Consider the following 17,004-nt stretch of genomic DNA (forward strand, 5'->3'; position numbering starts at 1 on the left):
TTGGGCTTTATTGGGGGCCTGTTCAGGACACTCGGCCCCTCCTGACGGTATACACCTGGCAGAGGCATGTGTGTGGGTTGAGGCTTATTTTGTGTGTAATTTACATGACATTCAGGGGTGGTGGGCTGGCTTCTAAATTTAAAAACCTTTGCCCTACTCCAATGATCGGCAAACTCAGTCAACAGAGCCAGACATCAGCAGTACGACGACTGAAATTTCTCTTCAGAGCCACATTTTTTAAACTTAAACTTCTAATGCACTTCTTCAAAACAGACTCTCCCAGGCCGTGGTATTTTGTGGAAGAGCCACATGTGGCTCTCGAGCCGCAGTTTCCCGGCCACGGCCCCAGCAGCTTGGTTTGGCTCGGGTTGGAGCACCGGGCCTGCAGATGGGACGGCTGTGAGTTGGGTTCAGGTGGGGGGCATGTGCCTCAGTTGTGGCTCCATCCTCAGCCCCGGTCGGGGCGCTTGTGGGAGGCAACCAGTCAATGTGTGTCTCTCCACAGCAATGCTTCTCTGTCTCTCCCCGTCCCTCTCTCTCTAAAACTCGATGGGGAAAGTATCCTTGGGTGGGGGGTCAAAACGCTTCCCTCCTGTCCCTAAGGCACAGAGGGCAGTAGGCGCTCAGGAAGCACTCACTGCAGATACCACCCCCGGGCGGGGGGGGGACCCCGAGGGAAGGGTGTGGGTGTGGTTGGTCTCCCCACATGCGGCCGCGCCTGCCTCCTTGCTCCGGCTGGGGAAATGGGAGAAAGGCTTCGCGGTGACCGTGCGGGAGGACGCCACCCTGGGCCCCGGCTGGGACTCCTGCTGAAGGTGGGAGACCAGCCACCGAGGTCACACGGAGCGTTTTATTTAAGAGAAAGGCGAGTGCGTGCGCCTCCCTCCCCGCAGGCCCCTGACTTGTTTTGACATCGGCTGCAGTGCTTCCTGTGCGGCCAGGCGGGAGGTGCTGCTGTGGAGCCAACAGAGGACGAGGCTGGTGACAGGGCGCTGGGGGTGACGGCGCTGGGGGGAGGCCTGGGGTGGAGATGGGCCCGGGAGGGGGGGGGCTCTGGGCTGCGGGGTCCCGCTGCTCTCAGCCAGGCCGCTGAGGCGGCGCAGGTCCAGCCCACTGAGCGGGTGTGTCTCGGGCCCGGGTTTACACTCACCTCAGACCTCCCCCCTGAGCTCAGCAGAGACCAGCAAGCCCCTTCCCTTCCTCTAACCTCCAGCCCTCCTCCTCCCCGGTGGGGTCTCTGGGTTAGAGTATCGGGCTGTGCCGGGCCCGCCTCCGATCCAAGTGCTGGCATCACGGGCAGTGCCCCAGAACAGAGCCCAGGCTGGGCATGGGGGACCCCCCTCTTGTGCTAAACAGGGACCCGAACCCCTCTGTCCAGAAGGTACTTCCCCAACAGCCTGTGAGATGGGGTCCCCTGCGCAGGCTTCAGCCTTCAAATGGGCAACCAGGTCCCAGCCTCGTGGTGGTGGTGGTGGTGGTGGTGGTGGTGGTGGTGGTGGTGTGTCTGTCTTCCTGGGTCATCACCGTGCCGGCCTGTGCTACCCCCCACCCCTCAGGAGCAGGAGGGGCGCGATCTCGGGAGAAATGGCCCAAATTCACACGCACACTGGCGATGTCAGCTCTGCGCATGTTGGTTAGCCTCCCTCCGGAGGGAGAGGAAAGCTGGTCCCGGGAGGTGGAGTGGGCCGGGGAGGGTCAGTGGCCACGGGGCGGCGCTGAGGGGTGCTGCTGTCATACGGGCTGGGCGCGTGTCCATCGGCACATCCCCCGCGGGCAGCGGGCACCCCGCCAGGGCTGGATCCTGGTCCCGTCCGGGGCCCTGGGCCGCCCTTCCTCCGCCCCAGCCTCACGGCCCAGGCGGCAGGCCCCTCCGAGAGAAGACATCCCCACGGAAGCCAGAGGCACGTTCTTGCTGCCCTGGGCCCCGTCCACAGCCCCCTTTGCCGGGCGAGGCTGGAGGAGGCTGGCTGGAGAACGGCTCCTGGCTCCCTCACTGGATACTCTCAGACCAACTCAGAGGAAGACTCTTGTTCTCTTGTCCCTGGTCCCCGACCCCCGACCTGGCCCCACGCGGGGAGGGAAGGAGGGTGGAGGATGGCAGGGCCGGGGGCGGGCACGGCGGGGGCAGGGTGCGCCGTGTCAGGAGCCCTGATGGCAGGTGTCAGCCCCGCAGCAGCCTCAGTTGTCCGTCATCTCCGCGGAGTCCTCGTCCTTCCTCTCCTCCGACTGCTCCTCCACCTGGTCCTCCGACTGCTCCTCGGTCGTCGACTCCATGTTGTCCGATGACACCAGCTGCCGCACCCAGCCCTCGTCCCGGAGCGCGGGCTGGCACGGCCCGGAGAGGGGGTTGAACCAGTTCGGGGAGAAGCTGCCCCCGAAGGTCTCTGTGACGGCCTTCCAGGTGCCCCGGCGCTCCCTGGGCTGCTGCTTCCGCTTGAGGCGCTCGATGCCCTGGGGAGACAGTGGGGTCAGCAGGGCGTGAGGCTCCTCGAGGCTAGGGGGGTGCAGGGGCACAGCAAGCAGGGCACCGGAGCTCAGCTTCCCACCCCCCCCGCCCCTCCCTCCGCCTCCTGCCACAGGTGCGGGTGCCAGCCTGCAGGCCGGGGCCTGGCTAAGGAGGGCCAGCTGTGCGCAGGGCCAGGCTCGGATTGGCCGGGAGGAACCAGGCTCCGCAAGCACGTGAGCCCGGCACCTGTCCTGGGCCCGCTATAAAGGGGCCACTCCCCCCCTCCTCCCCACTGCGGCAGGCAGAAGGCGCAGCAAACTCTGCATGAAGATGGCGGGATGAATTGGGGGGAGGAGGGTGCGTAGGGGACAAATGGCATGAGCTGAGGAAGCCGAGGTGCACGCCAGCGAGCATGCAGCGGGCAGCAGGGTGCATGGGGCACTGGGAGGCAGAGGCTGGTGGCCGCCTGCTTCCCCGCAGCCTCTCCCAAGCTGCCCACTCACCTGCCTCTGGGTGTGGGCTGCGGGCAGCCCGCAGGCCGCAGACAGGGTGTTGGGACAGGCAGGAGCCCGGAGAGCCAAAGGCGCCGCCGGGCCAGCCCCCAGGCCCACACCCTCACAGCGTCCGCCCGTGGGCCTCTGCCTTCCCATCTCTTCGGGAAGCCAGGGGGTTTGTGCGGTTTGGCGGGCGTGGGCCCGGCACATGCCCGGCTTGTGGGCTCCACCCCGGTGGGGGGTGGCTGATGTTTCTCTCTCTCCCTCTCCCTTCCTCTCTCTCTAAAAATCCACTTAAAAATATTTTTTAAAGTATCTCCTCGTAAGATACTAATTACAAAAGGGCAAACCAACTTGACAGTCGGAACACGAGATTCCACCCTAACCGAGTGGAAGTTAGCGTCACCCACGAGACCCCGCTCCTGTGCCTGTGGGTGGCCCCCCGGCCGCGCTGCTCCCGCCAGCGCAGCCTAATCACGGGAAACACGGGGGGAGGCTGTTCTCGGGACACGGGGCTGAGAAAACGTTTTAGAAGCAGCTAGGAGTAGTGGCTGTACAACGTCACACAAATCCTCAGTGGCAGGGTCAGACTTTAAAATGGCTAAATTTGTTGTATGAAGCTCACTTCAGAAAAATCGAACAACCTTCAACAACGAATCTGACGACCAAAAACCATCAAGCTTAGGACAAAGACGAGAACTCGCATGGACAGGAGGAGACATGACAGACGATGCCATGTGGCACTGGGACAGAAAGGGTATTAGTGGGACAAATGGAGAAATCTGAACAGAGATGCAGATTAGCATTGCATCTGCACATTTTTATATTGTTATATAAAATGTTTACATTGGAAAGACTGAGTGGAGGGTAATAAGAGCTCTCTACTTTATTAACCACTTTTTTTTTTTTTTATAAGACTGAAATTATTTCACAAAGTTAAAATCTGAGACCAAGATTTATGCAATGCCATTTTGGACATTGACATAATAATGCAGGTTGGAAACAATGGAAATGTCTAATTGAGGCGGTTACGTTAACCGCCGTGTCTTTATTTTATAGCCAGTGTTTGCCAAAGTGTGGTACGCGTACCCCCAGGGGTACGGGAAGAGTTTGGTGGGGGTACGCTTCAAGCCGTGTACTCTGAAGCTATACGGTTATTAAACACGGAGTTCATGTGTTTGTGGGGAGCGGCTAGAGTTTGGACAGGTTTAAGCCTGGGACTAATGAGAGGGCACAGTTCTCTCGTGGCCACATGCAAGTCCCAGCCTGGAGGGCAGAGCCTCCCAGCACAGTGATAGCCAACGGCTGTGGTTGTCAGCGTGAACCTGTGGTCGGAACACGTGGCCCCACGCGCCTGAGTGATACAGGCCGCAGGTAAACAAAGCTTGGTCAGGTGCACGTAATTGAGTAGGATCAAAACCCATGAGAATGTTGTAAACATCTTGACCATGCCCTTACTTTGCCTTATGGCAGTGTTTCCCAAACTTTTGCCATATGTGTACCCCTTCTATAATTTTCGTCACGCTGAGTACCCCTTGTACTCATGAGAACGTAGAATTAGGCGCAGCTAAGCACGGTGCAGTGCATGTCCCCACCAAAGTCCGGTGCAACGCGTACCCCCACCAAACCCTTCCCGGATCGCTGGGGGTATGCGTACCACACTTTGGGAAACACTGCCTATGGCACTGGCTATAAAATAAGGACACGGCTTGTAGTCCATGGCGGTCGCTAGCTCCATCATAGAGGCTCTCCATCAGAGAGAGCGTCCCACTAAGACCCAGCTTCCATTCTCTCGTCTGTCTTTTCTCCATCCTTCACCGCCCCCTCTCAGGGTCACAGACCCTGGCTGAACTGGCGTGGCACATAAGGCGCCCTGGGGCTGAGTGTGCCAAGGCAGTGCCGGCTCTCCACACGTGTTCATGGGGCACTGGGAGGGCCTGTGCCATGGTGACCAGGGGAGAAAGCAGAGGGCACAGGACACGGCCACGGAGCCTGAGGTTCCCTTGGGGGGGGGGGGGAAACTTAGACAACTTTATTCAGATGTATTTATTTCTGGGGGCTTCCCACACTCCTGGTTACCACCAATGCACAGGTATTGGTACTCCTTTAACCAGAACAAAAGCAGCTGTTTCACAAAATGGACCTTACTGAGTCTCCAGGTCTTCACGTGGGACAGGAGCACAGGATGCCGCGGGGCCCGTGAACTGGCTCCCCTCCCCCTGCCCCGGGCCAGTCCTCCCTGCTCAGCAGCCCTGGCAGTGGCCACCTGAGGTGACCTGCTTCGGGGACCTGCACTCCTTTCCTGGATGAGGTTCAGGTGTTTAAACCACGACTGCGGGGCGCTGGGCTGACCGGGCTGCAGAGGGGCCGCCGGGAAATGACTGGCTGGCTGGGCTCACCCAGAACCCATTTCCTCCCAGCGAGGAGGCGGGCTCCCTACTGCACTTGGCGGGTGGGCAGACAGGCCGAGAGGCCACGACCGAGGCCAAAGCTCGTCTGCGGGTCTCCCACCAGGACCGGAGTCTTCCTTCTCTGCCCAAGTGGGTTTCATCCTCCTGCAAACACTCGCTCTGCCGGTGCTGATCTCAGGCAGAGAAAAGCCGGGAGGGCACGAAGCACAAGCCCCCAGGCTACTGGCTTCCATTCCACGAGCCTGGAGAATATTCCAGGCAGACCCGCCAGGTGAAGCGCCTCAGTTAAGCAGACAAGCCTGCAAGGAGCGTATCACTCCTGAGTCTGGAGAGAAATTCCAAGTCGATGCCGAAAAGGCCTGAGGGCCTGGACCTCCAGGTTCGGGAGGAGCCCCTGGGTTCCTTCCTCCGGGAAGGGCTCCACTGGGAGTTTTGTGTGGTTTAGAGGGTCCTGAAGGCACCGTTCTGCAGCCGCAGGTGCGCAGAGGGAGCAGCCAGACCCCTCAGGCTCCCGCAGCGAACCCGGGACCAAGGCGCCAAGGAAGCCCCCGCCCGCACATGCTCTAGGACTCAGCTGAGACTCGTGGAGATCAGCACGTCCTCTGCTCCACGCCACCAGGTGTAGGAAGTCAGCCACCGCAGCCGCACACGTGTCTCTCGGAGGCCAGAGGACTCCCTTCCCCGGGGCTTTCATGCAGGAAATACTTGTCTGTTGTAACCCAGCAAACATCCCGTTTCACAGAGCAATACTTGTAACAAGCAATGCATTTAAAAAAAAAAGTTTCTTTACAAAAATGCTGTTGCAAAACGATAAGCTCACAGATGAAGAGCTGTGAGCTGGTTCAAAAGGCGCAGCTCTAACCCTTGACCTTTACTCGGGCCAACGATGCGTCAGGCACGGCACTAACCCTCACATCCAGTCCTCACATCAGCCCTGAGATTAGGAGCGTCCTCCTGATTTTATAGAAAAGTGAGGCGGACGAAAGTCACTGCACAAGGTCCCACAGGATGTACGGGAGCAGGGGTTTGATGCAGCCGGAGCCAGGGTCCCGAGACCGCCCCAGACCCCCCGACCCCGGTGCAGGGTGCAGGCTCCCTCTGTCCGGCCGGTCTCTGCGAGCTTTCCTCGGCAAAGCTTTGCATAACCCCCTGCATCCGTCCGCAGGCCAGGCGGCACCCGGGGCCACTCTGCTTTGCTTGGGAACCACACGGCCGATCAGGGCCTTCCTGCGGCAGAAGGTGGGGAAACGAAGCCTTACTCTGGGAGAGCAGGCTGGCCAGGAGCTTGTCTTTCACTGAATGCCTTCCCCGGGGAGATGCTCAGCTCAGACATGTACTTCAGATCCGAGAAAAGAGCCCGTGGCTGTGAGGTCCCGGGAAGAGACCAGTGGCCAGGACCTGTGCCTGCCCAGGCTTGCAGCCACCACTCCGACTTGGCGAAGCCTGGCTCCATTCTTTCCCCTCGTTCTTCTAGATGGTTCTCCACCCCAAGGACCCTGGGCTCAGTGTGGTTTGCAACTTCGGGCCACACTGATTACGTGACTGCCTTCCAACACTCGCACTGTCTGTCCCTCAGCATCCATTTGCGGGGAGGCCGCAGGCTGAGGGGGGCGCCTCCGGGGCACAGCACTGGGGACCAGGCCTCAGCGCATCAGCCACCTGCAGAGACCGGGAAGCCAGGTGGTTCTCAGACCGGAGTGGGGCAGGATCGCCGCGGGGCTGTTGAAATGCGATTGTGAGGCCCAGAGTGGGGCCTGAGAACAGGTGTGGGCGGTGCTGCCTGGGTGCCTCACCAGGACTCGGGAGGAATCCCAGCAAAAGTCTCACCACATTTCTTTGGCATTTAAAGGCCCCTCAGAGGTTGGGACCCCTCACCCCTTTACTGGCTGGCTCCCCTTTAGGCTGATGCATTGAAATGAGAACTTGAAACCCATTTGCCCAACCAGGGTGCGACCCCCTCCCCACGGCCTGGGGTTGGTGATGCCCACATCACACAGGTGGCCACAAATGTTTCTCAATGGGCCTCATTTGAGAGATTCTGCATCAGGAAGGTGACCTTAACTTTCTAAGCAGCCTCGCCTGAACGAGCAAAGGCCGTTAACAAGGCGTCTCATTCTGGGTTCTTCTAAGAAAGTGCAACGGAGACGCAATGCTTATGACTGACAGAATTGGCGCGTGCCCGCACCCGCCTTGCGTGCACGAGTCACCATGCAAATCTGCAGGTTTGCATTGGGTCTGTTTGCTATGCACGGAGTCACCTAACTCAGCTCTCCACGTCGTCTTCCTCTGTCTTTTTCACTCCTCTCCGGAGGCCGTTTGGAAAGACTGGGGCTGAACCGGCCCGTTTCCTGTGCGCGCCCTTCAGGGCTGTCCCAACTCCTGTGCTGAGGCCGAAAGCTGGGCCACTTAACCCCACACTTCTTCCCGCCTCGGCGTGGGGAGCAGGGCTATAAACTAGATCTAAAACAGCCTCAGCCGTGACTGCCGTGCCGGCAGCAGCCAGCCCAGCTCGCCGGCTCAGGGGCGCAGACTTCGGTTAACCTCGAAGGGATGAGTCCTGAGAGCACACACCAGCACTGTGTGTGGACCTTGTCAGCGATTCCCTCTGGCTTTTGGGGGGTGGGCAAGGTCGGGGTTTCCCCCCAGAAGCAGGCAGCACACATGACCTTTTCCATCGCCACTGAGCGCCAATGGGCACAGGGCTTTGGCTGCGGAAAGCCAGAGAGGCTGAGAACAAGCTTGCACACAGGGGTCCTAGTGCCCTTAAAAACATGCAAGGCCTCATCCACGGGGGAGCATAAATAATGTCCTTAGGAGCAATGAAAACCCCGACCAGCCGGACCAGTCACCGGCGCTGGCCACGGTGACTCTGGGCGAGAGCAGAGCTCAAATCAACCACAACAGGTTTTGGAAAACGTTTATTGCATTTGGTTTCCAGGTGGAAGCACTGACAGGACTGAAAGAGGCTTGTTCCCCTTCTCTGACAAACCACCTGGCCAGATCCAGTCTGCTCCCCAAGACCAGACTCAATAACCCTCAACCCTCCCCCACCCCAAGCAAGAGCTAAAAAGGAGGCTTGTGGCAACTGCTTAAAAAACAAATCCATGTGTGAGAATCCAGACGACCAGTATTCGATTCCTGCTAGTGTCCGGTTGGCCGGCGCAGTCTCCTCACCAGGCTGTTCTCTCGCAGACGGAACCGGGAGCTCCCGGGCAGGCTGCCCGCCGGCACCTGGCTCAGGCTGCCTGTGACTCCAGGGACTGCGTGGCCACCTGCCAGCCCTGACGTCAGGCCTGGGACGTCCCCCTGGCATCACGCTTAGTCTCCGGGTTAGAATGCAGACCGGAGGCGGGTCCGTGCACATCGAAGGGCGTAAACACCAGGAATTAAACCCCTTTGGCGACTTACAACACGAGGGAGAAAGGCTGGCGGCAGGGCTGCAGCGGCCTCGTTCGGGGGGAGAGTGAGCTGACTAACGGGAGCACGGAGCTCGCTCGGAACTGTCACATTTTTCCTTTGATTGTGTAAGGCATTTTGAACTGGAAAGACCGCTTTCCTTCACACTCTTCCCATAATCAGAACTGGTGATTCAGAATACATGTAAGACCCCTTGGTCCCCGCCCGCCCCCATCGCTCCACACCCCGAGTCCATCAAGCACAAATCGGGCAATTGATTTTGTGGGTTGGGAGGCAAACCGAGTCCACTTGGGGGATGAGGCTGCGGTGCCAGGGCCCTTCTTAGGGCTCCAGCCCTGATCCTGCCCCTCTGGGCCCCCGGGGAGGCATCCGTCTTCTGAGCGTTTCAGCTGCCTGGGGCCCCGCCTCCCCAGCCAGGCGTCGGGACGGTCCTTCCACGCACCAGCGTCACGTCTGTTAGTGGGAGCGGGCACGGCCCCGAGACAGCACCGTCCACGTTAGTCATGCCAGACAGAGAGCAGAGAGGAAACCAGAGGCCAGAGAGGCGGTTTGGGAAAGGAGAAAAGAGCAGCTTCGGTTGCCAAAAAATAGAAAGGATGATCTTTTAAAAATAAAACGTGGGGACATTGTTTCTCTGCAATGCTGAGCCATTTTACTTGAGTCATAAAAAAGTTTTGGAGTAGTTGCTTTGCTTTCTCGTTTGAATGTTCGTGAGCACGGGCCGCGGTGCTGGGAGGTGTGTGTCTGGGTGGCAATGCTGCCAGGGGTCCTTCAGACCACGTACTGGGACGGGTCTGCCTTCCCTTGGTCTGGCGTGGCAAAGGGGCTGGCCCAGCCTAGAGAGAAGGGGTGGCCGAAAACGGCTTTCAGGTTCATCCATTTTGTTTTTTTAGCCCATCTTCTCTCTTCCTTTTTCAATTGCTCTATTCCCTGAAAACAAGAACAACCACACTTCAGTCACACGCTCATCGCTGTGGGTTCGGGGGAGGGACATCCACTAGCCTGAGTGAGCGGAGTCAAGGTCTCCTTCATAAAGCCACGGAGCAACTACACAACACACCTGCCTTCCCTTTCTCTCTCACAAGGTGTAAAAACACCCCAGGCTTTCTTGGGGATGAGCGTGCCAGGGCCCAGGGCGGGCGGGCCAGGGCCGGCAGGCTTGGGTACAGGAGCCTCAGAGCCGGCGATCTGACAGCCAAGGTGACTGCTCAGCTGGGACTGGTTCACAGGAAGTCTGCATTACACAACCACTTTGTAGACCAAAATAAAAGAAAGAAAAAGAAAATGAGTCTGGAGGGTGAGACTCCGCCGGGAAATCAGGAGCACAGCTAGAAGGTGGAGAGGAGGGACAGAGGGGCCGGAGAAGTCACCAGAGGAGGAAGGAGATGTTAGTACAGGTCAGGGCCACACGGACAGACCAGTCAGCCTCAGTCACGGCGAAGGCCTTCCCAGGCTCCTGTGGGGAGACGTGTGACCCATTCAGCAGCTGTCAGAGCCTGCACTCCCGTCTCAGAGGAAAAATGGGGGCTGCGGAGAGAGCTGGTCCCCCTCAAACGGATAGAGCTGGTCAGTGAGGGGGGGCTGGGCTTGTGCCTGGTCTCTGGTGGGGCTGGAGCAGAGGTGTGCCTGAGGGAGCACCCCATGCAGGCCGGAAGGGTAAAGGGGAGGGGAGGGCCCATTTCCCATGAGCTGTGGGGCCTGCCTTCCTTCCTTTCCTACGTGACTCCCTGAAGGGGAGATGGGTCAGGGCCCTGACAGCTCTCCTCGGGCTCCCCCAGGTTACGGCCTGGCTGGATCCCCCCGGGTCCTGCAGGCCTTCCACAGAGAAGCTGGTCATGTTTCCTGCCTGGGTCCCTAGCTGGATCTACTATTTTTATAGAAACTCCTTTGTAATGATGTTATTTCTTATAAAAGAAAAAGCTGCTGAGCCCCCAACCTTCCACTCCGAGGGGAACTCTCACAGGTGCCAGCGGCGGTGCCTGGGCAGCCGGGCAGCGAGCCCTTCCCTGCCCGCGGGAGAGCCCGACAGCGGAGGCAGGCACTCCCCTCCGTGAGCCTCCTCCCAGCTGCCTGCCAGGCCTGCAGTCCCCCGGGGGCCCCTGGGAAGCCAGGATGGACTCTCGACCTCGGGACTCCACCGCTCCCTCCTGGGCCCCTTACACGAGGCCCCAAACCCAGAAAGCGAAGCGATGCCCCCACCACAGCCCCGGGTCAGCACCTTGAGGCTTTTGGACACCTTAGGGCGGTTGGGAGGAGGTGGCACCAGGGGAGTGGGCTTGGGCCCAGCAGCTTCGAGGCTCCCAGAGGTGGAGCTGCGAGTCGGGGAAGGCAGGATCAGGGAGAAGCAGCGGACAAGGACCAGAGCAGGCCCGGCAGTGGTGACCGGGGCCCGGCGAGAATGTGCTGCCATTGATCTGGGGCTCAAGGTCCAGACATGAAGTCACCTCCTCTGGGAGTAGCTGTGCCTGGGCCACCTGGCCTCCACCCGCACAGGCTCAGGGGCAAAGGGTGTTATGTGGCCCCAGAGGGAGGTGTCCCAGTGCCCAGCAGAGCGGTGCACAGACAGAACCCTCACGGGAGCATGGAAGGGCCTGTGACCTAGGGGGCCTCTCACCAAGGCTGCTGGGCCCATTGCTGGTGTGACGGCATGCCAGCGCCCGGGGAAGGACGCCCGTGTGCATGGAGATCAGTGTCCCTGCAAATGGGGGGTGTGCCCGCACCCGGGGCCTGTGCAGGCCGCCCTCCTGCTCACCGTCTCGTCCGTGCAGATGGAGTGCACCTGGGTTCCGAACATCACCGACGTGAAAATGAGGAAGAGCAGCCCCTCGAAGCACAGCAGGATGAGGAGGATCACCGTGGTGGGCGGCGAGAAGTAGCTGCACTCTGCGGAAAGGAGCACAGGCTCAGGGCTCCGGCCCGATGCCCACCGCCCCGACCCCAGGCCCCCTCCGCCTAAGTCCCCGGTGGGTCCTCCTGGGTGTGTCTGGCCTCCGGGCCTCAGTGAGGCCCCCCGCCCCTCCTGGTCGCACCTACACTCCCCACGGGAGCCCTGTTTGACTGGCTGGGCCCCGCCGGGCCTCCCTCACACACACCGCCCTCGCTCACTGCCGCTTCGCCGGCAGGCCACCTGCTCCCCCCAGGCCTGGCTGACGCCCGCCCCGCTGAGAGCTCTGCTCTTGCTCTGCTTGTGCCGAGCAGCTCCGCCCTGCAGGCCCGGCTCAGGTCGGAACAAGGCCCTGCTCAGAGCACCCTGCAGGCTGCCTGGCTCCCAGGGGCGTTAAGGAAACGGCCCGTCTGAAGACAGACACGGCCTCACTGACGGTGACTCTCATTACTGCCCAGGTCCGTGATGATAACATGTCCTTGTCAGACCTCACCGGCGAGCCAAGGCCACACCTGGAGGTGACCTGGATCCCGGGGCCTAGCTGAATGCGGTCCTTTTAGAATGTCCACCAAGGATGCCGAAACCAGTTTGGCTCAATGGATAGAGCGTTGGCTTGGGGACTGAAAGGTCCTGGGTTCAATTCCGGTCAAGGGCATGTACCTTGGTTGCGGGCACATCCCCAGTAGGGGGTGTGCAAGAGGTAGCTGATCGATGATTCTCTCTCATCGATGTTTCTAACTATCTCTCTCCCTTCTTCTCTGTACAAAATCAATAAAATGTATTAAAAAAAGAAAAGAAAAGAATGTCCACCAAGGAACCTGCTAGTAGCCCCCGCTGTGCAGGACCATGACCTGCAGAAACCCGCTCTCATGCCCCCACCCCCCACCCCCTACTCACTGATCTCCGGTCTGGCTGTGCTAGGACTTCACTAGTCAGGAAAGCAGGGAGACGGGGCGCTATGGACAGAACTGTGCCCCCCTCGACTCCTGTGTTGAGCCCCAGCCCCCGGTGTAGTGGGCTCAGAGACGGGCCTTTGGAAGACGAGGGCAGATGAGGTCGTGATGGGGTTAGTGCCCGTTCAGAAGAGACACCAGGGCGCTTGCTGTTCCCTCCCTGCCCTGTGAGGACGCAGGCGGAGGTGGCCACCTGCGAATCAGGAGGCCCTGCCTCAGGAGCCCAACTGGCGGGCACCTCGCCCTGGACTTCCCAGTGCCAGAGCCCTGAGCAGTGAACGTGTGTGAGCTACGGTGCTGTGAGGGCAGCTCATAGGGTGCTCTTCTCCTGTTGGCATTTACATTTAAATGGAATACTTCTAAAGCAGCAAGAACTTGTCCACAATCTTAATGCAAATTGGTGAGGCCCAGCCAGAAGCTGGGCGGGGCGAGGAGAGCAGAGGGGGCGGGTGCAAACTGCGACACAGGGGAAGCCTCTTAGTATCTGGTTGGAGCTACGGATACTGTCCTTTTCTTAGCCTCACAAGTTCTTTTATTTTTTTAAAATATGTTTTTATTGATTTTAGAGATAGAGGAAGGGAGAGGGTTAGACGGAAACATGGATGACAAAGAAACATCAATCGGCTGCCTCCTGCACGCCCCCTGCTGGGGATCGAGCCCACAACCCGGGCCTGTGCCCTGATGGGAATTGAACTGTGACCTCCTGAGCCACGCCGGGACCATTGAGCTACACTGGCTGGGCGGCCTGAGTCCTGAGAAACAATAACAGCAAGAAAATGCCCAAGAAGTCAGCATGTGCAGAAAGAGCAAAACTTCTAAACGACGGTGAAATGAAAAAAGGGGCCCATTAAGGAAAACAGTAGAAACACAACGTTTCTGCTCAAGGCGTTTGTCTCACAGGGTGTGTGTGTGTGTGTGAAAGATCCAGCTCAGCAGGCGGCCTTTTAAATCCGTTAGCATCTAATCACTTTTTCTTATTTTTATTCTCCTTTTATTTTTCCAGCATCTATATTTTCCCTCATAATTTTGTATACTTTTCTGGTTGGCGTTCCTTCGTGGACAAGATCAATAGCACAAAATCACTGGTGTAAATTAAAACCAGACACCTACATATATAAAAGAGCTCTGCGCATGAGCGGACATTGAAGGAGAGAAGAAAAAAATAATAAATCCTGACCCTAGCTGAAAAACAGCCCCCAAATCAGAGGGCCTGGGCACCTAACCAAAGAGAGGAACCTTAAATCCAGCTCTGAGACACAGGAAGGAAGACGGGCTAATTATGATCCATTTAAATGGAATACTTCTAAAGCAGCAAGAATTTGTCTACAATCTTAATGCAAACTGCTGATCAAACAGTTAAAAAGCAACCACAAAAAAACCCCACAAAACATCTCCACACGCAGGCGGGAAGTTAAGAACGAGTTCCTGCCAGACGGAGTGGGTGACCTTTGAAGGCAGGGTCTTGGCTAAGGGCACGCAAACCCATCCCGGCCCGGCCCCTGCCTGGCCTGCTCTCCCCGGCTCTCCACTTTACCTGAGGAACTGACTTTTAGGGGCTGCGCTTTCTGCTGAAAGATTCGGGCCTCTGCTCTTCCTTCCCTGGTCAGTCCGTGGGCTTGCGAGAGATCTAATGCGGTGAGGGTGGCCCCTGGCCACGATGGGGTGAAGGGCCCGCCTGCTCGTGCCCCGCCCCCGAGGAGAGCCCTGCCCACACTCACTTGTCCAGTCTTCTTCGAAGCAGTGGAGGAAGTGGAACCCCACCATGATGAGGGCGTGCAGGGAGATGAGGGCTATGTACATCTGCGGAGAAAGCGGGACAGGCGTCACCGTGCGAACCCGCACTCAGGAGCACTCCGCGTGAGGGAGGACCAGGAGCAGGGCCAGAGGCACCTGGCCACCCCCACCGTCCCAGTCCCCGGCCCGGGTCTGAGAGTGGGGACGAGAACTGCCATCACCGGGCACAGTGACCTGGGCTCCCGGTGGGCGGGGCTCCTCGGGTCACTCCCTCACTGGGCAGTGAGGGTGCCGACTGCCAGTGGCCTTCCAGCCCTCACTAAACACACCCGCCTACCTGCGTCACCACCAAAGTGGCTCCTCCAGCTTACTCAGACTGGGCGCTGGCCCTCGCTTATAGCTAATCAACTTGAGTCCGTTTTGTGGGAGCCCGAGCGAGTGCCCAGGAGCAGTGGCCCTTGCTGAGCTGCGGCTGGCAGCGGACGCCGGGAACTTGGGGAAGGAAGTGCTCCGGGAGGGTGGGGCAGAGTCGGAAGGGGACTTACTGTAAACAGGACGAAGTACTTCTGGTTGTTCTCGCCCACACAGTTATTGACCCAGGGACAGTGGTGGTCCATCTTCCGAATGCACCGCTTACACACACTGAAACAGCCACAGGCGGAGCGTTAGGAGGCCTGCCTCCTGCCGGGAGTGGCTGCAGGGGCCTCAGGCCTAGTCACCCACCGCGGCCTCTGGTTGGACGTACAGTGGGTGGAACTGACGTGGCGTGGCTGCTCTCGACGCGACATTGAGCTGAGAGTGTGGTTTATTGAGGGGACAAATGAAGCAGCAGTTTCAAAAGCTTGAGGAGACGGGATACAGAAAACAGGGCTTCCAATCCTGCCTAAACCGGTTTGGCTCAGCGGACAGAGCGTCGGCCTGTGGACTCAAGGATCCCGGGTTCAACCCGGGTCAAGGGTATGTGCCTTGGTTGCGGGCACATCCCCAGTGGAGGGTGTGCAGGAGACAGCTGACGGATGTTTCTCTCTCATAAATGTTTCTAACTCTCTATCTCTTTCCCTTCCTCTCTGTAAATAATAAGATATATTTTTTAAAAAAAAGAGAGAAAGAAAAGAAAGAAAGAAAAGAAAGAAAAATAAAGAAAGAAAGAAAGAAAGAAAGAAAGAAAGAAAGAAAGAAAGAAAACAGGGCTTCCAATCCCCCCGAATCCAGAGGGTGGGGTGGAGCTTCCAGGTGGGCGGGGCGTCCGGGAGGGTTGGCTGCCGGAGGGAAAGCTGGAAGAGTTCAGAGCTGGGTCGAGTGCAGAACCTCTCAGGACACAGGATGCCCCCCTCTGAGAACCTTTCAGCCCCAGATAACACCCACTTCGCCAAAAAAGCACAAAAGTCACCACTTAAGCTCAAGTGTTGATCGGATGATCTAATAAATTTTCAAATTGCTAACTTTTATTGGGATCACTTTTGGAAGGTTAAAAGCTTATTTGATAGCAAATGCCCTCCTGAACCTTTGGACAATAGAAAGTAATAACAGGAAACAAGAGAACAAGGCTAAAGGGGGCTTGAAAGCAAGTACTTTCCAAAGTATAGAAAGACCCACTGGACAATAGATGGGTTCATCAAGATTGTTCCTTTTAAAACAGGCTCCTTAACATTTATCTCAGGGTATTTTTGTTTAAAACAGTTGGGCCTGGTCCGAGTGGCTCAGTGCTTGAGCAGCAATCCATGAACTAAGAGGTCACTGGTTCGATTCCCAGTCAGGGCACATGCCCAGGTTGGTAGAGGCCGTGCAGGAAGCAGCCGATAGAGGATGTTCTCTCATTGATGTTTCTCTCCATATCCCTCTCTCTAAAAAAAAGAAGAAAATCAACGAGAACATATTTTGGAAAACACAGTTGGAATTACTACATACAAATACAACCTCAGAAATAATACGATTCCTTTTTTGAAAGTCCCTTAGCTCTCACCAGCTTTTCTTCCCACCAGTTTCCATAACTTTATCTCTGGCTCTTACAGTGCACAGTGGGCTGTGGTGGGTGGACTCTGCAGGAAGGGGTGGCCTCGGGTTGCTGCTCTGAGGAGAAGGCTACATTGTTCACACATTGAGGAGTGATGCCCCTGCACCCTGGCCTCAGCCACAGGGCCCCCCCCCCCGCCCACACACACACAGAGCCACCAGGCCCATACTCACCCCCACAGAGCCACCAGGCCTCCCCCCTCCCCCATGGAGCCACCGGGCCCCACACCCCTCCCTCACGGAGCCACCAGGCCTCCCCCTTCCCCCATGGAGCCACCAGGCCCCACACCCCTCCCCCACGGAGCCACCAGGCCTCCCCCTTCCCCCATGGAGCCACCAGGCCCCACACCCCTCCCCCACGGAGCCACCAGGCCTCCCCCCTCCCCCATGGAGCCACCAGGCCCCACACCCCTCCCCCATGGAGCCACCAGGCCCCACACCCCTCTCCCTCAGAGCCACCACTTGGAGCCCCTTTCTGGTATGTCCTCTGGGACAGCCAGCTCTGGGGGTTCTTAGCCCCCTGCCTGGGAAGGAACTCCTGAGGGTGCCGCCCCCCCCCCCCCCCCCCCCCCCCCCCCCCCCCCCCCCCCGCTCCGGGCTCCTGAGCAGTTTCTCTTCCGTCGCACTTCTTCCTGAGAGGGTTTGAGTGGCT

The 17,004-nt window shown here is 58.5% G+C and overlaps 1 protein-coding gene across 9 annotated transcripts in view; it reads right to left on the minus strand.

Moving 5' to 3' along the window:
- Positions 1 to 1,892: 1,892 nt before the first annotated feature.
- The window catches only part of ZDHHC3 (zinc finger DHHC-type palmitoyltransferase 3), a 36,572-nt gene continuing 21,460 nt past the window's right edge, over positions 1,893 to 17,004 (minus strand). For 4 of the 9 annotated variants that reach the window (XM_036432039.2, XM_045579483.1, XM_036432041.1 and 1 more), the window contains 5 exons: positions 14,885 to 14,981; positions 14,324 to 14,405; positions 14,140 to 14,253; positions 11,521 to 11,651; positions 1,893 to 2,451 (listed from right to left, as the gene is read on the minus strand). In XM_036432039.2, coding sequence (XP_036287932.1) covers positions 2,179 to 2,451; positions 11,521 to 11,651; positions 14,140 to 14,253; positions 14,324 to 14,405; positions 14,885 to 14,981 — 697 coding nt within the window. In that variant the 3' untranslated portion in view covers positions 1,893 to 2,178. Of the gene's footprint in view, positions 2,452 to 8,256; positions 9,699 to 11,520; positions 11,652 to 14,139; positions 14,254 to 14,323; positions 14,406 to 14,884; positions 14,982 to 17,004 lie in introns of those variants that run through there. The other 5 variants (XM_045579485.1, XM_045579484.1, XM_045579487.1 and 2 more) reach the window with 5 other exon arrangements.

The sequence above is a fragment of the Pipistrellus kuhlii genome, unplaced genomic scaffold (genome assembly GCF_014108245.1).
Source record: "Pipistrellus kuhlii isolate mPipKuh1 unplaced genomic scaffold, mPipKuh1.p scaffold_m20_p_11, whole genome shotgun sequence".
NCBI lineage: Eukaryota > Metazoa > Chordata > Mammalia > Chiroptera > Vespertilionidae > Pipistrellus > Pipistrellus kuhlii.